The 20,271-nt window shown below is 34.5% G+C and overlaps 2 protein-coding genes across 7 annotated transcripts; both read right to left on the reverse strand.

Moving 5' to 3' along the window:
• Positions 1-1,253: 1,253 nt before the first annotated feature.
• LOC130828305 (B3 domain-containing protein REM16-like) lies at positions 1,254-6,303 on the reverse strand. 2 transcript variants are annotated; one of them, XM_057694213.1, is made up of 7 exons: positions 6,147-6,303; positions 5,861-6,015; positions 3,306-3,780; positions 2,500-2,685; positions 2,189-2,413; positions 1,921-2,081; positions 1,254-1,817 (listed from the first exon to the last, which is right to left on the reverse strand). In XM_057694213.1, the coding sequence occupies exons 2-7, from the start codon at positions 5,972-5,974 to the stop codon at positions 1,536-1,538; spliced, it is 1,443 nt and encodes a 480-aa protein (XP_057550196.1). In that variant the 5' UTR covers positions 5,975-6,015; positions 6,147-6,303; the 3' UTR covers positions 1,254-1,535. The 2 variants fall into 2 exon arrangements, with proteins under 2 accessions (XP_057550196.1, XP_057550195.1); XM_057694212.1 differs by having other exon boundaries at positions 3,276-3,780; positions 6,147-6,302.
• A 5,859-nt stretch (positions 6,304-12,162) lies between these two features.
• Positions 12,163-20,016, reverse strand: LOC130828306 (uncharacterized). 5 transcript variants are annotated; one of them, XM_057694214.1, is made up of 9 exons: positions 19,660-20,016; positions 17,235-17,326; positions 15,955-16,102; positions 15,694-15,825; positions 15,431-15,580; positions 13,746-15,230; positions 13,588-13,662; positions 13,090-13,223; positions 12,163-12,998 (listed from the first exon to the last, which is right to left on the reverse strand). In XM_057694214.1, exons 1-9 carry the CDS (start codon positions 19,777-19,779, stop codon positions 12,851-12,853), a joined length of 2,484 nt encoding a protein of 827 aa, XP_057550197.1. In that variant the 5' UTR covers positions 19,780-20,016; the 3' UTR covers positions 12,163-12,850. The 5 variants fall into 5 exon arrangements, with proteins under 5 accessions (XP_057550197.1, XP_057550198.1, XP_057550199.1 ...); XM_057694215.1 differs by lacking the exon at positions 13,588-13,662; XM_057694216.1 differs by lacking the exon at positions 17,235-17,326 and having other exon boundaries at positions 19,660-19,967.
• Between the last annotated feature and the right edge of the window lie 255 nt (positions 20,017-20,271).

The raw sequence follows: 20,271 nt of genomic DNA on the forward strand, positions 1-20,271 counted from the left end.
TGCCCTTAGTTTGCTATCAGCATACCCTATTAGTATGCTGACAGCAAACTAAAGGCAAAGGTTGAATTATTAAAAAATAATTTAAAGGCAGAATTATTCACAGAAATATTTAATTATTAATATCAATTTTTCCTTTTAAAAAAGTGAATCGAAGGTCAGTTGTAATACGGGTGACTGAAATCTGGTGGTATGATTACAATAGTTATACTTTTTAATTTATAGCTATTATAACACGTAAATATTAAAATTTGTAGCAGTAATTTATCAATGACCCGTAACTTTATGACTGATTCTCACAAAATCAAGAAAAACTTAGTGGTTAAAGTAATGAAAATGAAATTTGCAGTTTTAGGTTTCAAATTTTGATAGAAGCTATAATTTTAAATTGTGTAATATTTTTTCTATTCTGAAATACTTGCTATATTACGGTTATTAGTATTATTTATTGTTTAAGCTTATTTTTGATTTTGTGGCTAATTTGTAGAAAAATATTTTAGTCAAGTGGGATTTTATTTGAATCGTCTAATCGCATACTTTCATAATATTAACTTTTTATAATTTTAAGATGTGTATAATTTAATATAATGATCAAAATAACACATTAGATTGTGGAAAAAGTAAAATATAACAATTATCATAAAACAAAAGAAGGAAATATTAACACTAATAATTTAACATATTTTTTTGTCTTCTAAAAATATTCACACAAGTCGCAACCAATATTGACATTTTGAAAAGAATAAGCAAATTAATATAAAAAAATTCAAAAAGTAAGCAATATTTAAACTTAATTCTCAAAATAAGCACTTTTTGCCCAAAATATAAATTAAAAATTGTACAACGAACAAAGAAGTTTGGTAAAAACAAGTCAACAAAAATTTGAATCAAGGCAAACTTTTATATAACCACATCATTGATCCATGTGCCAACTTTGTAGAATGAATCAAATAAAGAACCCATAAGCGACAATAAAAAACCCGTTAAGTCTAGAATCGATGAGTTGTTGAGCCCTCGACTTCAATTTTCTTCATTTAATCAAAAACTTGCAAAATAAGGAGGCGAACACCGAGCAAGGGTTCACGAGTCGTCAACCCCATACAAATATGTTTCCTTTTTGCCTTTATACGTTATAACGTATTTCACTACTGTTACCAAGTATTACATCGTTATTTCTTATTAAATATTCGTGCTCTCCTATACGGCTATACCCATGCACTTATATTTGATCAAGCTTGCCAATTGCACATAATTGATTTTCAAGTTAAGGAGATACATTTTACCTTCATAACAAGTGATCAAAATTCAGTGTCACATGATTCGCTTTATCTCCTCACGAATGAATCGAAAAAAGCAAATAATTGTCGATTTTGGGCTATTCTTGGGCAAATTTAAGCGAATCTTAAATTCAAAAGACGAATTATGTTACATTGGATCGAATGTATCATAACGTATATATACTGTATACACTCAGGGTCTTAGCGGCCAAGGACGCACACTTCCTATATATCATTGAACAAGCTACTCGCGGAAGTAGCCTAATAATAAGCAATGGGAATAAGAGAACTAATGGTTGAAACCACTCTGAAAATGGCAACATCCATCATAACAACCTCATCTGAACGGCTAACCGGTTTAAAGACTAAGACATCGAATTCCTCCAAGAAATTGTCAAGGGCAAATGTCTTCCACCCTGCTGAGAGCCCCCCTTTCTTGCCATAGCATAAAAACGTAGTGTGCCATGTTTTTTCTCCAACACGAAGAATAACTTCTTGGAGATTACGAAGACGACGCTTACTTTGCCACGCTGCAGGAACAGTCTACATAATAGAATTTTTTCAAATAAATCGATCAAGTTTGATTTTCGTGTAAGTTGCAAAAACAGAAATATATACGGTTCCTGCTGATTATAATCATTATTACCAAGAAAAATCTCCGGTAAACAGTTGAAGGCGGCAATACAACAGTGAAACTAGCGTCAGTCTGTTCCTGAAGCGCACTCTGCAAAGCGTCCTCCTTCTCTTTTTCAGTTACCACCCTTCTAGTCGATTTGTACTCCTTAGGAAGACTGATTTCATTTGAAGCTGTATTCAAGCAAAACGAAAAAGTTAAGCTTAAAAAACGCAAACCGAGTTTGGAGATGATAATCTAAAATCAACCACGTAACTAATCCATAAGAATAAATGTTTACCACTTCCCGACAGAAACTTCTTCCGTCTGCCACATTTCCCGCGAGATTGGCAAGGATGAATCTCCTTTGGGGAATGTTGTCTGTGATAAGCAACTGATGTCCCGAAAGACATTAGCTTACTTGTTTGACCATCGACTCGGGGAAAACAATCTGTAACCGGGGAATATTCAAAAGTTTTGGGAGTGATCACTTCCTTGAACGAGTCGATTCTAAAAGGCTCTATTTCTGCCAAATCATGCACGTCAAGACATTAAGGGAACTGCAAACTCATTTATCGGCTCCTCGAAGAAAATCTGCACAACAATGCTCACCAGAATGAGCCTCCAATTTGGGAGGACGATCTACGTCTGGCGCTCGAAGAAAATCTGCACAACGATGCTCACCAGAATGAGCCTCCAATTTGGGAGGACGATCTACGTCTGGCGTACTTTCATCTTGTACAACGCTAACCAAGTTCCACTCTGGAATATGACGGACTTCTCCACATGGCTGAATATCTGCCACATAAGTATGCAAATTTGTCAATAATTTTTTATATATTCAGTATAAGATGGAGCAGCTCATCAACTCAAGAAAAAAATACGAGACTTCTCGCTTCTGTCCATGCACTTTTCCGCCAAATTACACACAAAATCATGTATCCAATATTTGCGTAAATGAGCTTCTCCTTTCTCGATTACTATATCTCCTACAACCAAAACTTACTAGATTGAGCCTCTAATACGTAAGACTGGTCATTTTGGGGGGGAATATTCTTCGTTTTCAAGGGGGCTTATGTCTCCCTGTGAAATTACACTCATTTTTTTGCCAATAATCTTTATTCTGGCCTATGTTACTCGGACTCTTCATTTTGCTTCACGTACCCATGTCCGATCCTTGATACTCGGACAATGGTATGGCACTTAGGCACTTCATTTTAGGCGTAAAATTGAATATTTAGACGTCCGACACTTGGACATGTACCAGTATCCGACATCAGTACCCGAGTCCAAGTAACATAGATTCTGGCCAAATCATACGCATGCGTGATTCAAATCTATACGTATAGAAACTTCTATTTCAAAATCTATATTTCTATGACGCTTACTAGATTTTATCTTTCTTGGTCTGCCTCTACCTCTTGCAGTCGCATAAAGAACGTTAATTTGAGTGTCCAATTTTTCTCGAGAGCACGCCATCAATTCACTGTGTTTTCTGGGCTTCTTAGATACAACAGGGGTAGAATCTTCTTCATTATCATCCTCCATAATCTCAGTGCTGACAACTTCTCCTTCGGTCCTCCTTTTTTTATCTTCCTGTTCAGACATAGTACCACTACCTTGCTTAACAAAGTAGGTAGCTTCTTTCTCGCAAAAACTCCCGTTATCAAAGATTAAGACCTCAAAACGAGAGTTCCTCTCATACTTGAACATCAAGAGGCAATTTTCTTTCAGATCATAAGCTTTAACAAAATCTTTCCATTCATTTCCAACAAAAAGAAGATCACCGGATTTCAAGAGCTGTATCTGCCACAAAGCACCACTTGGACCTTTGACAGACACTCTATCGGGCAAATGAGCTTTCATGTGGGCGGCAAATTTCTCCGGCAACACCTAGTCAATCAAAATCAATTTCAAATATAAAAGGAGGCAAACAAGTAAAAAAGAAGATTGAGGTCAAGTTTTCAAAAAGGAAACTAACTAGCAAGAACACATCACATAGGAGAATTAATTAAGTTAGACTGAAATACATAATATTAAAATAATAACCTTAATCAAGGGCTCAAATTTGAGTGCTTATATATCTGATGATTACCTCTAACCAAGTAAATCACCAATGTTGAAGCGCATAATATGAATGTTGCCCCAAACCACATTTTGAACTGTTTGTACTGAAATGGGAATGCAATTTTGTTGGACATTTAGCTTATAGTGTGGATGAAGTCTCACTAGAGGTCTAACCTAGGTATATGGGGGTATAAGTATACTGTAAGTGACCTACAGCAATTCATGTACTAAAGCAAAGAAAAAGGGGTAATGTCGAGTGGACAACAACCCGTCGACTTAGAGTTGGGGCCTCTTCATTAAATTGAAGAAAATTTGATTTTTTGGAAAATCAAATGTCGACCGGGCGGTGTGCGAACTGTTAGTGTACTACGTGGTGTTTGCTTTTGAACTGGGTTTTTGACCTGAATTACGTGGGGGTGTAGGGCAATCAGGTTAGGGTTTTGAGGGATCTGTATAAATGGAGCATCCATACAATTCAAAACAAATAGTTTTGGTTCTAATATATTTCTCAGTAAAAAAGTTGCAATCTTTCTGTGGTATATATCTTCTCCTCTTCCATTCCAATCTGATCATTGAGTGAGGGCATTGTGCCAAAACCTTCACTAGCATTCATTGTAGTGAAGTCAAGGAATACAAATGTCTTAGCCCTCTATATAAAATAACAATACGTAAAGGACTTAAGGATTCAGTGGCCTTCAAGTGATCAGGTTTATCTCAGAAATCATTGGTGTCGCATTTTGGAGAGAGAAGTTTTTAAAATCAAATATTGCAGAATAAACACAATTGACAAAGAAACAAACTTGTTTGATTTCAAGTGTATGATACTTAGTCTTCAGAACTGTCATTCCGCAAAACCCCGTTACGTAACACGCGAATCAAAATCATTGAGTAACAACTATTACAACCAAAATCATTGAGCAACAACTTCTATGAGCAGGATACACTAGGTATGATGATGATGAATCATTTTCTAAAGGTATATTAGGTTCCATAAAGTTTATCATAAGAATGAAGTTAAATATATATTCTTGAAAACTTGAATCATTTTGATAGAATGGATTTTTTTCAAGTTAACAATTCATAGTGCGATGTTCACAAAATGATTCATTACACTGCGAGGTCCCACGTCCGCGACAATACCACAATCACGATGACATCCACGATTTTTTTCTATAAGTGAAATACCCAAATTGTGCCAACTTGATAGTTGTTGTACTTCCCGTATACTCTCAAATTTTCTTAGAACCTTTCCATGGAGAACCAAGACAACTCACCTTCACACACCTTGATAGTGTTTGATTTAACATCAAATATCCACTATATGAACTCCATTCTGATGAAGCTGACAAAATAAACAATAATTTTTGAATAAGCAAACAAGATCACTTAGTGTTTCACACATCATCCATGTCTTAGGCATCACTATATATCAAACGGGGGTGCCACAAGTGATGTGTCCATTCGGTTGTTTGGGCAGGTTTCGGGTACATATCCCAGTTCGGGTTAATTTCATGTCTTGAGTATACGTAACACGTAAATATCTTGGCAGTCTAATTTTCATTTCTATATACAGGGTATTTCAAGTCGGGTCAGATCATATTTGGTTCGACTAATCTAATCAATCAACTCTTATCCACAACCAAAATCCTACTCTTAAATCTTTAACACTATCTAACCCAAAAAATTAGGATCAAATAACACACATTTAATAATGACATATGTGCATTGTCATTTGTCAGAACCATAAACTTGAAACCTTTATAAATGGGATGAAGTATTCAATGCAAAAAAATTGGTGAATTCTAGGGTTTTTTTTATCAGAACAACCAGATAATCACACAAGATAGATTCAACAGCAAAAACCCTTTAAAATCATTTTTTTAAAAAAAAGGGAAAAGAAACTTACAAGATGATCCTGGAAATTCGGTGATAAAGTCACAAAAAAATGCAAAGTGTTGAAATGTTTCCAATACATGTCCTCTTCCCATGTCTTGCAATGTTCACAATCCGATTTCACCATATTTAATCAAAGAACCAAACTTTGAAAGTGATTTGTATTTCCTAAACATGCATAAAACCAAGAATTATTGGAAAAATTATACAACAAAATCAGAAAAAAAATAAAAAAATAAAAAAATAAAAAAATAAAAAAATAAAAAAAACCATTGGAGATTGAGAGAGAATTTACATACCCAGTATTCTTAAAATTCCAGCAGACGAAAATGGTGATTATAATTTTTTTTCATGAATACTCCTAGGCTGCTCTAGATCTAGTTATGTTCCATTACTGGTTAGGTTACTTACTAGTTGTTAGTACTGTAGCGATTTGTTTTACTTTTTACTTACTTTGCTATAGTGTAATTATCTGTTTTTAGGTACAATTTTAAAAAAGATATTAAAATTAAACAAATTTCTGGAAAAATAATATTCTCTTGGGCACATGAATTCATTTTATATTTGTAGTTAATTATTAATTTTTTTAATTTGTTTTTATTTTTTATTTTAATAATTTTTTTTTTATTTCTAGGTAGGCTATAGAATTCTATGAAAAAAATTAATATTTTTTATAAGTGGCGAAAATTGAACATTTTTCACATAGGTAAATAAAAGGTTAAAAGAGTAAAGTGAAAAACTCTTCAAACTTCACCACCGACTTTAAATGAATTTGAGAATGACAAGGTTTGAAAAGTCATTTTCAAATTCTCAACTTTAAGTACTTTAAAAACAATAATAAAATTAATCTCAATCCAAATTTAAAAACTTTTACTTTGCCAAATAATAAATTTGAGTCAATTATATATTTTCAAATGAAATCATCATTCTCAAACACATTATATATTTTGTGAAATTCTTAAGGCTAATGCTCCATGATTTCATTTTTATTTTTTTAGCAACCTTTATTTCATTTAAGTTGCCTCCTTTTTTTCAAGCTTAAAAGGAGCTTCTAAGGGTCAAAGAAGTTGAGCGTCACTTCAAGTACTTAGGTTTGCCAACCATTGTGGGTAGATCTAAAAAGGCTGTTTTTTCAGACTTAAAGCGACGCATTTAGAAGAAAATTCAGGGTTGGAAAGAGAAATTGATATCGAGAGCAGGTAAGGAGGTTCTAATTAAGTCTGTGATTCAAGCTATTCCTTCCTACATGATGAGCATCTTCAGAATACCCGATGGCATCATAGATGATATTCACGCAATGTTCGCTCGTTTCTGGTGGGGCTCGGCGACAGATGCTAGGAAAACACATTGGCACAGTTGGCTACTTTATGTCGCCCAAAGAGTAATGAAGGTATAAGTTTTAAGGATCTCAAATGTTTCAACCAAGCTCTGCTAGCAAAGCAAATGTGAAGGCTACACAATAACGAGAATGCTAGTAAAGAATGGAAGATAAACATCAACATACTTGCTATCCCTATTACACCAAATGATAAGGAAGACAAAATGTTTTGGAGTCTCACGAAGGATGGAAGCTACAAGGTGAAGTCGGGATACTGATTGAGTATGGAAGGACCTCAGTTGGACGAAGCAAATGATGGCGGTGGGCTGTGGAAAAAGGTGTGGAGTTCGCAATGGCCTCCTAAGCTCAACTTCATATGGAGAGCATGCAAAAATTCTTTACCTGTGAATGCGGTACTCCACCATAGACATGTGACCGAATCCCCAATTTGCTCGAGGTGTTCTAATGAGGTGGAAACTGTGTGCCATGCTCTGTTGGACTGTTATACAACTCATGTAATGTGGCATACACATCCACACTTTTCCCTTGTTTAAGATGCGCCCCGATCTTCCTTTTTTGATGCCCTTCAATGGCTACTATCCCATGCTATGTCGGAAGAGTTAACATCGATTTGTTCTTCGATGTAGGCTTGCTGGTTTAGCAGGCATAAAGTGGTGATGCCTAACTCCACATGTGATTTGAAGCAGATGTCGACATCTTTTGCAAAAATGGTGTAGGATTATCAACTATACACACAGAAGCTTGGTGTTTGCCATCCCCCACTAGTAAGAAAGTGGGAACCGCCAAGTGCAGGCTGGGTTAAAATCAATTTCGATGCTCATATAGAGACAAATCGACAAAGAGGCTTGGGTGTTGTAGTTCGGGATAATAATGGTAAGGTGTTACTCACTGGGACCTGATGCGTGGAGGCGAATTGGAGTGTGCATATTTCAGAGGCTGCAGCTGCTTCGTTCGCGTTAGATATCGCAAGAAGGATGGGATATGATTATGTCCATTTAGAAGGGGACTCGTTGACGGTGATCAATGCAATCTCAGTACAGGAAAGTGGATCGAATCACATTTACTTGTTCTTAGATAAGATTGCAGAGACTATATCATGTTTTGCTGGTTTTACTTGTAGCTTTGTTCATAGGCTTGGAAATACCGTAGTCCATATGGTAGCTAGGTGTGATACTGGTAATGCTACAGAAAAGATTTGTATGGAGTCTTTCCTACCAAGTCTACAAACCTTGGTGGACCTTGATAATATAAGCTATAGGTATTCTTTAAAAAACAAAAAAAAGTTGCCTCCTTTTTTATTTTAGTTTATCTTAATAAATTTATATTATTTTGGTTATTGAATACAACTTCACCACTTTTACTCTCTATATTCTCTTATTTCTATATACCCTACTACTTTGACCCACTATCCGATTTCTTAGTCTCCGAGCCAAAAGCAAATAAGACTAAATAGTCAGAATCAAAAGAGTAAATCGTACACTTGAGAAACGAGCTGAATTTCACTTTTCCAGTAAAGTTTTAGGTTTGTTGTCATCTAATTATCTCACTTGAAATAAGGAGATTCTCATTTGTGCTATTGAGTCTAGAGATCATATCATCTTCAAATTTTTTGTTTGAGGCTTATGTTTATAGAGCTATTCTTGTAAGATATCGTCTCATGATAAAATGATCTAAAATAAGGTGCTCATATGCTAACAATTGTAATAGTTGAATTATTCAATTCATATATGGATATTATCTCATTGTGAGACCGTCTTACACAAGAATTTGTAATCTTTGTAATATTTTATAAATTTCTTATTAGGTAAGACTTTTGTTTATCATGTTGAAGTTGAGTTGGAAGAGGGTATTTTGAAGGTAAAGGCAAAAATGAATTTCCAATTTGGCGATCTTTGTGGGATGGCCATGAAAATGATATAGCATCTACATGTCCGAGGCTCCGAGCCAAAGTCCAAAACCCACTCTCAGCCCCAGTCCTAGTCTATATGAATTCAATTCTAAAGACTTCTCATCAACCAAGTATTTGCTTTGTAATTTATAAAAATGGTATATTTATTTGGCTTTAAATTTGTAATGTTTGTCAATTAAAAATTTAGATTTCATATTTTTTTTGTGCTAGTTGACTTAAAATAAATGGATTAAATGATCTAAAAAAATTGTCACAAATATAAGACAAAAAATTAGGTTGAAAGATTGACTTATCATTGACCAAGTTAGAATTGTAATTTTCAATTCAATTAATTACATTAGTCATTTTTAGGTCAAGAGATTTTTAACCCGTTTATATATGACTCGAATACGAACCTGACATGATATATAGGTATTTTAGTTACTAAAGTAAATAATTTTTTAATTATAAATGTAAGTATTGATGGATTCTTCTAAAAAAAGCACACATTGAAATGTATAAAATTTTAAGTATATGCTAAAGGTGTTTGTAATATTTAATGTTTGTGTTTATTGTTGTTATAGTAAGTATTTACAGTAATTCTAGTAGGTGTTTGTGGTATGTGAAATAAGTGTTTATGGTATGTGAAGTATGTGTTTATGGTATATAAATTACGTGTTTATTATATATGAAGTTGATGTTTATTCTATGTGAAGTTGGTGTTTATGGTATGTCAAGTTGTCGTTTAGGATATGTGAAATAGTCCCTCCTATTCAATCATTAGTCCATTTAGTTTTGTCGAGGCAATATTTTAATCCTTAATATCTCTAACTTTAATTGTTCTTCATTAAAAAGTATAAAGAGTTGATATTAATAATCCTTGTATTAAGACAAACCAAACAAGATCCCACAAAACTATGCTTTAACTTATCGATTAAAAACAAAATACAAATTAAGAGTAATAAGTGAATAGTGACAAAAAATAAATTGTATTAATGGGTAGAATAAGAGGGAGTATGTGGGAACTATAGAGGTATCAAATTTCTAAGCCACACAATGAAATTGTGAGAAAGAGTAATTGAGAGGAGAATTAGACAGGAAACGGTGATTAGAGATAACCAATTCGGTTTGATGCCAGGAAGGTCAACCATGGAGGCAATTCATGTATTGAGGAGACTGATGGAGAAATATAGGGAGCGAAAGAAAGATCTACATATGGTATTCATTGACCTGGAGAAAGCATATGATAGCATACCACGACGTGTCATATGGGATAGCCTCAAGGCTAGAGGTATTTCTTCAGTGTACATCGAAGCTATACAGGATATGTATGACAGAGTTTCGACTAACATTCAAACACCGGTGGGGATAACATCGCCTTTTCCGGTTAAAGTTGGACTACATCAGGGATCGGCTCTAAGCCCTTTCATTTTTACTGTCATTATGGAAGAGATTTCCAAATCTATTTGGGAGATGGTACTGTGGTGCATGCTATTTGCTGATGATATAATGCTGGTAGCAGAAACTAGAGAGGAGGCTAGTAACAAATTGGACAAGAAGAGGGAAGCTTTAGAAGGTAAAGGGTTGCGCATTAGTCGTACGAAGATCGAGTATTTGCGCTGTGACTTTAGTGGGACAGCACCGGTAGGTGAACCAGAGGTGTCCATTGATGAAACAGTTGTTAAAAGTACAACCAAATAAGAGTATTTTGGGATCGATCATTCAAAGGGATGGGGAGATTGACGGAGATGTAAACCATCGTATACAAGCGGGTTGGCTCAAGTGGCGAGCAGCCACCACGGTGATATGTGATAGAAAATTCTCAAGCAAGTTAAAAGGAAAATTCTACCGGGCGGCAATCAGACCTGCTCTGCTATATGGGACCGAATGTTTTCCTGTAAAGAAGATTTTTGAACATAAGATGGAAGTTACAGAAATGCGTATGCTGAAGTGGATGTCTGGGCACACATTGATGGATCGAATTAGAAACCAAGAGTTTAGGGAAAAACTAGAGGTTGCCCCTATTTCTGGAAAAATGCGTGAAAATAGATTGAGGTGGTTTGGACATGTGCAGAGAAAGACTTTTGCCGCCCCGGTGAGGAGGATAGAAAACATTATAGTAGAGAGTAAGAGGCGTCGAGGAAGACCCAGAAGAACTTGGGATGAGCAAATAAGAGTTGAGTTATATGAGTTAAACCTCTCTGAAGGCCTGACTAGGGATAGGGGTAGTTGGAGGCGCCATATCCATGTTTTAGACTACTGATGTCCTCTTAGGTTACCTTTGGGTGTTCTTGCTATCTTGGTTCTCACGTTTCTTCTATTATTAGTTTTGTTTTCCTTTGTTTTCTTCTGTAGTTGGTTCTACTTATTTATTTTATTTATATACATTCCTTTTATCCTTTTCATGTAGCTACGTCTTATTATCTTTCTCGAGCTGGGGGACTCCTTTGGTCGCGCTCTCCTTTATGGGTATGATTTGCCGCCGCCCTTCCCTCCTCAGACCCTGTCTATAATTTTTTTGTGAGGGCTTTACACTGGGTAAGATGATGATGATAATGTGTTTATGATATGCAAAGTAGGTGTTTATGGTATGTGAAATAGACTTTTTTAGAAGGCAAAGTAGGTGTCTAAATCAACAATCCTTTTGATTTTATTTGTATTTTTTGAATTGATTTTAAAATAAAAAAGTATTAAATCGCATTAAATCTTCTATTTTTTTTTCATTTTTATTTATTTGTGCTAAATTCTTGTGTAAACTAAAGTTAAAATGTGAAAAAATGATTTAAGAACCGATTTAGAAAAGAGTTTTACTCGAGAAAGAAAGTTATTATTTTGAAAACAGTTGGCGTATTTTAAATAAGGTGTTCATGGCATATATCAATTTTTATGGGCTAAAATTGTCGTGAGAAGTGTTTCTCAGATAGATCTCTCATAAATACTTGCTGAAAAAATTATCAGATTTAATACCATACCATTAGATGGTTTTTGCTATTCATGATAGATAATAGCCAAAAGAGCTGAAGAATTTGCCTCTGCACCTGTTACAACTTACACTTACAAGGTAACTGAGAGCAGTATGCACCAGGTATGTTCTCCCCCAAAACACAAGTTCAAGGAGCTTTTTTTATTTAATAATCTTGAATCAGAAATAATACATACAAACATTTTTTACATAAATAATACTCTTTATATCCTCTTAGAATTTGCACCATACAACTCAAACTCAAAAACTCCCATATTTGAGTCATATAGTGCAAATTCTTAGAGACGGAAAACATATAAATAAATAAGGCGGCAATCAATGTAGCATCCTATAACAAGTTCTGAATTCTGATTGTTGCTGCAAAATCAATTTGATTACTTTAAACAGGATTTTCTGAAGAAAAGGATTGCCAAACAAAAGTTTGTAGGTAGAAATATTGGCTATTTTACTACTCGGACCTTCGACAAGACGACAACCATTTCCCCGGCTAAAAACAGGGGTATTGTTCCCCTAGACTGAGCTCCTAGGTGGCTAGGACCTTGGCATTCGTAGCACACAGTAGTGGATCTTCTTTCACACCTGTCGGGGGCAGCCCCCTTATCTTATTTTTTGTATTTCATTCGACCTCCTTAATTTTTCATTTATTTGATTTATATTTTAAATTAATTACCCCTACAGATATTGTTCAAGATCCGCCTGTGGTAGCACATACCTTAGATGACATCATCTTGAATGCATAGGCTTTTGTACTTATCTGAGTTCTTCCCATTTACGATGAAGTTATTTATATAGGCTATATACCAAGACGAAGCTTCTCAGCTGGATATACACTGCTCGTACTACCAACCTTTTGACCCATTTGTTTTGGCTTGTGCAAACCCTGCTTCACAATATGAGTTGCTTGCTTTTTTGCTTCAGAGCGATTCTCCCGTCTGTTTTTCCTGTAATGCATAGAAAAAGGACAAAATGAAATGAACAAAGGTAGCTTGGTATGTATTACAATAGTCAATTCATAATGATCACACTATGCACCTGAGGTGGAGCAAGAAAACAGCAACACCTAATACTGCTGTACCCTTAACAACTGACTTCAACAATTTCCTTAGGGGCTTATATGATTGGAGTTCTTTGCCAGTACCTTCTTGCTTTACTACTTCAGATTCTCCCTACGCAATAAGCCAAACAAATAGAAGAGTATATCAGTGTTGCGATACAACCATCAGCGACTAACACCAATTGCATGATTGGCAAGTAATACAAAAGTGTAGACGTAAGCAGCGTAACTCCAAACAGTCTGGACTAAAAAGAATCATATGCTATACGGGGGGAAGGAAAATCAGAAGTTGTGACAGAAAAATATGGAGAAAAGACGAGTAGTAAAAGCTTTAAAACAGTTTTTTTCCCAAAAAGAGGAGCAAAAGCAACAAAAGACACAGCAGAGATACAGATCATCATCATCATAACCTGTATATACCGCTCATAGAAACTATAATTAGGGTCTGAGAAGGGTTGAATGACAGCAGACCATACCCTTATCAAAGGAGAAAAAGAGGTTGAGGCTCGTGAAACCCTCGGCTCGAGACCTGCAAATGAAAACAAAGGACCCTATACAATATACATGCTAGGCACCAAAGAGATGCAGATACCACATGAAACTTAAATTGTCAGCTGGTTTATGGAGCATTCACCTTTTCCACTTCTTGCAAACACCGATGATTTGCATGGCCAGTATCTTCCACGCTAGTCAGAGACTGAGGTTCAAAGTTTAGTTGTGGCTCACCAAGGGCCGTAATAAAACTATTAACAAAAAGCAGGTCATCTTTGTTTATAAGTTTGTCATCAACACTCTCAATCAAATTATCATGACCCTCGGATCCATCCTCCGCGATATTACAGTCCATTGAGTATTTTGTGCTGTTCATAGACATCACCATAAAGGGTGAAGAATTAATATCCGTGCAAGGCATGTCCAACAAACTACCTGCATTGCAATCTATATAGCCATTGTCAAAGTTTTGTTCTGTGTGATGTGGCACGATCATAATGTTACTAAATGCCTCCTCTCTATCGTTATTTATTTGAGAACAGTGATCATCTGCTCTGATAATGGTGTCCACGTCAAGGAGTAATGGAGTAGATTCCCCAATTTGAGCAACAAATCTTTCAAAAGCACAAGGATCATCATGACTATTGGAATTAGCAACCAGTAAACTCGAACAATTGTGATTTTGCACATCATAATCAATTGAACAAGGAGACTCCTCTTGCTCAAACCTTAATTGACCTTCCCCATCTTCTGAACTAACATTACCATTTTCAGACACATTTTTCTCAACATTATATGAAAAATCAGGCAATTGGGTGGGTTTCGAGACATGAGAAATTTCTATTAGCAACTCACTAGAAAGCTCCTTGTTTGTGTTCCCACAAGTAGAAGGATTAGGATTTACTTCAACAACAAATGGTATATGTTTGGCCCCAATGTTGTCTAATGGATTATCCTCATGACGCAGTCTTTGATCATCACCAGCATGAAGAAAATCTGTTTTACATTTAGAGTGAAGTTCACCCAACTCCGAGCTGTTTTCGCAGTCATCTGTAGAAGGATTATTTGAAGTTTTAAGATGTTCATTGGATTTGTTATTCTCAGAAGGATAAAATTCATGTGAGCAAACTGTGTCTCCATTTTTTTTCACACGAGATACGGAATCAACTTCATCATCATCTGCATTCACATCTTTATAGTTCCCGACATCCTCATGAAAATCTTCCCAATCGATTGGAACATGGCTCACATCAGCAATTCTAAAATCACTATCAGTATCACTATTTACTTTTGGACCTTTACCACTGATACGGGAACCAAGGCAATTCGAGGATGGCATGCACAGATCCTCATCACTGTAATACTGCGAGCAAGGTGAACCAACAGACTCGACTTTACATGGTGATAGATATTCACACTGATCATCATCCTCATGTTTTACGTCTTTCACGTTTATCTCTAGTGCAGAATCAAAGTCTGCGACTACTGGTGAATCTAAAATCTCCAGAGATTCAGCAACATCATAATCTGAAGATCCATTAGTATCAGCAACAACAAAGCTACTTTCAGCTTCATCACCATTGTCTGGGCAACTATTACTAACAGCAGAGGCTGTATCAGACATTCTCTGAAATGGAAGTTGCAATTTGTCAGAAACATCACGAGTAAAATCAATGAAAAAAAAAATAAAAGCCTACTCGGCATTTTCCAAAAGACAAGGAAAGAAACCAAAAAGGATGATGCAAAAACGATAGTAATATATTTCATTCCTATATCTTTCACATAGCTCTTTATATGTACACTTCATGAAGAAAAAAATTAACATACCCGCCAATATCTAATCCTTGAGACTTTTTCTGCATCCTGTTCAACTGACAAAGAAGAACTTGATTGTGACATCTCTAGGCTTTTGCGAATGCACTCAACCATGTCAGTTGGCATGACTACAGTGCAAGTTACACTATCAAAATCAGGAACCTACACAAATTAAGAATTATTCTCATAGTTATAAGTTATGACTTAGAACAAAATGGATTAGACAAGTTGAAACAAAAATTTTTATCAATAAATTAATCATCTGAAGTTCTTACATTTAATTCTCTTAGCTTTGCTTTCTTTGAAAGAGAACGTAAGCACATGCAAACTTTTCTAGTGTTCTTTCTTTCCACAACATCAGAGGGAGTGAAGAGATCAATTCCATCCATGCCCAGATTTTTGCACATCTGCAAAATAATGGGAGATCTTGTAATCTATGCATACAAGCAATAGTAAAATTACAACCTTAGACACTGTTGCAAAACGTATCTAAAGCTACATGATTAATATAGCGGAGTCCTTGGTGAAAATCCTACCCTTAAAAATGAATCGACATTATAATAGGGCATATATCTCCGTGTACTCTTGTTTGATGCAAGAGGTTTCCATTCATATACTTTAAGCAGAGTTTCATCAACGGAAAGCATTGGTAGCATTCTTGATAACACCTCAGACACTTCAAATCTACAAACCCATAGAGAAAAAGATTCCATCATTGAATATTAGTCTTAATCAAAAGAACAGAAAACACACAAGTGAATATACAAGTTGAATTATTTACCACATCATTCCACACTAATTTTACATTATTAATAGAGCCAAAGATATTCAGTTCTATTGTTTCAATTATAATGAATAAAAGTAAAATGTTTCAAAGAGAATTTGTGAGTTATGTGAAGTTGTCGATGATGTTTTCAATCAAAGGTCTGCAAGAAACAAACTCTTTAGCTTTCACAGATGTGATGTAAGGTTGCATACTACCGATCTCCATACCTCACGTTATGGAGCCACTTAGCATAAATTATTGCAGCAATGGCATGCTGTTTTGTTATTGTTGAACCAGGTCTACAGTTAGTGTACTAATTTAAGCCACCCAACAACCTAGGGTTTAAAATATTCATAAGAGATAGATGAAAACAATATTTATAAACACAATGAGGCAAACAAAGGCAAAGTAGAACATCTAAAGTGTAATGACAAAGCGGTGCTTCTCGAAATTTCACAGTCACAATACAAGTTACGCTAGGAGCTAAAAGGTGTTTTCATCCGTATACAAGCTATGATACTCGAAATTACCATTTTTGTTGCCAAACCTATATCAACAAGATCTATATGAAACTTGATTTTTCTCTCTTTTGTGAACTTTATGATCCATTATTTATGGTAAACCTAGGATTTAATTGATTTATACTTTGTTACAATTATCAAGCTAAGTTCTTGATTTAAGGTTGTCCTGGTGATAGATCCTTGCAACAAGTTCACAACTTTTGTTGTCTTTTTACATTTATTTCCACAAACCTCACAAAAAATGTTGTTTGTTCTTCACCCCCAAAAAGTATCATCTTCATTGGATCACTATCCACCCTTGATTATGTATTATTTTAAATGAACATGGATTACACTTCATCACTTCATCACATCATAAACATAAACCTCGTAAAATGAGAGAACCATTAAGAGAAGCTTACAAGAGTTCTATTCAACCCACACAAAATAGACATTATTCTTTGAAGAGTACTTTTAAGATAACAGTTGAACCACATTTTGGAAAGAGGAAAAAAAGAGCTTTTATGAATGCTAAAAAAGATCATCTTACAGAAGCTTCCCATCTGCAAGTAATTCCGAAATGTTCATCTGCTCATCAAACCTTATCTGCAAGACCTCTCCAAGCCATATTCTTGCTTGTTTCTGTTGCATAAAATGCAATTGAATATCCGAACTTGATACAACATTCTATGTTGCTTAGCTAAATTGTATAAAAGCTGGTGAACTAATAGTACACAATATCAAATAGCAAATGAACTAGTAAAGGAACCAACTTATAAATGGAAGTCAATTACTCCCTCCATTCGTTAATAGTCAAACTTTCTTTCTCAGAATTTTTCCTTAATGGTTACTCTTTTGTCTTGAAGATTTTACCCCATTCACTCAATAAAGCACTCATTTTATTTGTTAATGAGACAAAGTCATAAAGATAGAATTAAACTTTTATTTAGTCTATTTTTAGTATATATGGGCCACTCCTTCATTTCCACCACTCATTTAGACACACCACAATCTCTCTTTTCACATTCTTATTCATACACCAACCTATACCACACTATGTATTTCCACCCAAAATACAATGGAATTTTCATGGTAAGTAAAGTGAAATGGAACCATAAACCAAAAAAAATATGAAGAAATTGCATCTAAAGACCGAGATGTTTATCATTAAGGAACCATAAGAAAGAGAGTGAGGTCGAATAAAATGGAAGTGACAAAATAAGTGTAAACACTAATGTAGAAGTCCGTGATCTAAGAGTAGCAATCAATTGGAATAAAAGAGACGTAAGTTAGTAAAAATTACAAAAGGTTGATATTTCGCAAAATTTACATTTAAAACATTTTGGTTTGAATGTAAACTCGTTGCTCTCCTTTGAGTTGCTCGCCCCTATAATTTTACCCTATCGACTATAAAGTGCTCAACATTTTTTGAGGCAATGGGGTCCAAATTATTTTGTGCATCATAAAGCACTACTCAACTAGGTAGATTAAGGGTTTTGAAAAGCACATTAATGGACTTCAAATTCATGTGTGATTTTCAATATATAAAATGTAACATGCTTTTGAAAAAGTGCTAATGTGCTCTTCAAAACAATTGATATCCGTTTGTAGAGTACTCAGCAGTGCACAATGTAGTTTTTTACCATTAGGCAAACTCGTAGGAGCAAAGCTCTCCAGATTTTTTTAAGACAATTAGACAAACTCATCGTACAGAGAAGTAAGTAAAACTACATGGCTAGCTAGGAAATATAGTTGTACTAAAAATGTAGCCAGTAGGAGTATCAGTAGAGCTGTAGAACAAACATCATTGAAAGTTCAAAATAGTAGTACAAAATAAGGCTGAAATTACTAACAAATGTCAAATAATTTTAATCATGAGTGTTTAATAACTCTAAAAATTTTAGAAAATATATATTTAGACAAATCTATCAAAATCCCACGTAAATATGATTTCTCATAGATTGATGAGAAATATAGTCAAAGTTTAACAGTAAAATTCGTATATTCTATTTGTAAAGAAAATATGAAAACGGAGGGAGTATATTATAAAAAATACCTGACAAAATCTACTTTATAAATAGTTTTGTTAATTCTTGTGCAATAGTAATTTAATCCTTGACTACCCTGCAAATAGGTTATAAATAGCTTTTTTTAATTTCAATTTCATCCATATAACCATAAACTTGCATTGACCGTTGTTGTAATGGTTTTGAGAAAAGTAAAGGGATACTTCCCACATATAAAAATTGTAAAAAACCGCATTTTGGGCCGTTGATTGATATCTTATACTTTCCGCCTATATTTGGCACTACGATAAGTCGATAAGTCGTTACGGCATCGTCGCATTGGCACTATTTGTTTTTTTCACTATATTTTGTACGTCAAAAAAACTACTACCTCTATTCAACGTTCAAGTTAACAACAGACGAAATCTTTTAATGGTAGTTTTATTTCAAAAGTCTATTCGTTCAAAATTTTAACCAAAGTCCATAACAAGAGTTGTAAAGTCATACAGAAAATCTTACAAATCAAGCAAAAAATGTAGAGCAAGTCAACAATGCTTTTTATAGAAAAAAACTAAAACAAAACTTCCTAAATTTAGGGCATGTGAGATTTGCATTGTAGAATAATAATCAACTCCAAATCTACCATTTCGTTCATCCAATTCCCAAACAACATTCTCCTACTTGGTTCAACACAATTCTAAGCACTATAATTTCTCCTCATATATCAACAAAATAGCAAATTATTTTCCGGCTAATTTGTACAATTAACATAAAACAAAACAAACCAATCCTTAATAGTTCAAACTAAAATAATTAAATTCATAATAATTGCGCATAAATTTATCAGTTTCTGGACACATTGTTAAATCCTAGGCAGTTAAAACTATTCCTCGCCAGTCTCTCACCCTATAAAAATAGAAATAATTCAAAAAAAACTAAGAAATATTGAAATTAAAAAAGAAAAAAGACCTGTAAAAAGGCATCATCAAGTTCGCGGAAGTTAGATTCAGTTGACGACGTTCTTTGAGGCACCGGAGAAAAAGATGAATCTACCATAAGTTCCGGCGACTCTGCCATGACGCCGTTCATCTTCCTTCCTTCGCCGCCGTTAGCTATTGGCGCCAAAATGAAGGAAAGACAAAGAAAAAAAAGTAAGGATTGAAAGTGTGTGGGGCTGTTTAATTGCTGTTAACCGTGGAGACTAAAAGAGTAAGAGATGTGATCCTGAAAGTCTGAAACCTTTTTTTTGGAAAAAGAAAATGAAATAATTAAAAATGGAAAGGTTAAATAAAAAAATAGTGTTAATAGAAAAGACAAAGAATAAATTCTGGGATACGAATTATGATGATAAACTTTTATACACCTCTGCATTATTGTCTTCAATACTTTTATTGACGAGTGGTATTATTTTTATTCGTTCATTTTATTTTAGTAATAAGTAATATTCTTACAAAAAAATTATATTACTAATTTAATTTTTTCACTTAACTGCCGTGAATAATTTTATCTTTTAATTATTTTTTAATAATCCAACATTTGTCTTATTTATTGTCAGCATATTAATAAGGTATGCAGTATGCT

Source organism: Amaranthus tricolor, chromosome 12 (assembly GCF_026212465.1).
Source record: "Amaranthus tricolor cultivar Red isolate AtriRed21 chromosome 12, ASM2621246v1, whole genome shotgun sequence".
In the NCBI taxonomy this organism is placed as follows: Eukaryota; Viridiplantae; Streptophyta; class Magnoliopsida; order Caryophyllales; family Amaranthaceae; genus Amaranthus; species Amaranthus tricolor.

What these genes read in the sequence shown, in the direction of transcription:
- LOC130828305 (XM_057694212.1), bottom strand. Translation starts at nt 5,974, where the DNA reads ATGGTGAAATCGGATTGTGAACATTGCAAGACATGGGAAGAGGACATG. An exon ending in CGAATTTCCAGGATCATCTT is followed by an intron (nt 3,781 to 5,860) that starts GTAAGTTTCTTT and finishes TTGATTGACTAG; the next exon opens with GTGTTGCCGGAGAAATTTGC. An exon ending in CAAATTGGAGGCTCATTCTG is followed by an intron (nt 2,414 to 2,499) that starts GTGAGCATTGTT and finishes ATGATTTGGCAG; the next exon opens with AAATAGAGCCTTTTAGAATC.
- LOC130828306 (XM_057694214.1), bottom strand. Translation starts at nt 19,779, where the DNA reads ATGAACGGCGTCATGGCAGAGTCGCCGGAACTTATGGTAGATTCATCT. An exon ending in GTTTGCAAGAAGTGGAAAAG is followed by an intron (nt 13,663 to 13,745) that starts GTGAATGCTCCA and finishes TATATTGTATAG; the next exon opens with GGTCCTTTGTTTTCATTTGC. An exon ending in CTTTTTCTCCTTTGATAAGG is followed by an intron (nt 13,224 to 13,587) that starts GTATGGTCTGCT and finishes CTTATTGCGTAG; the next exon opens with GGAGAATCTGAAGTAGTAAA.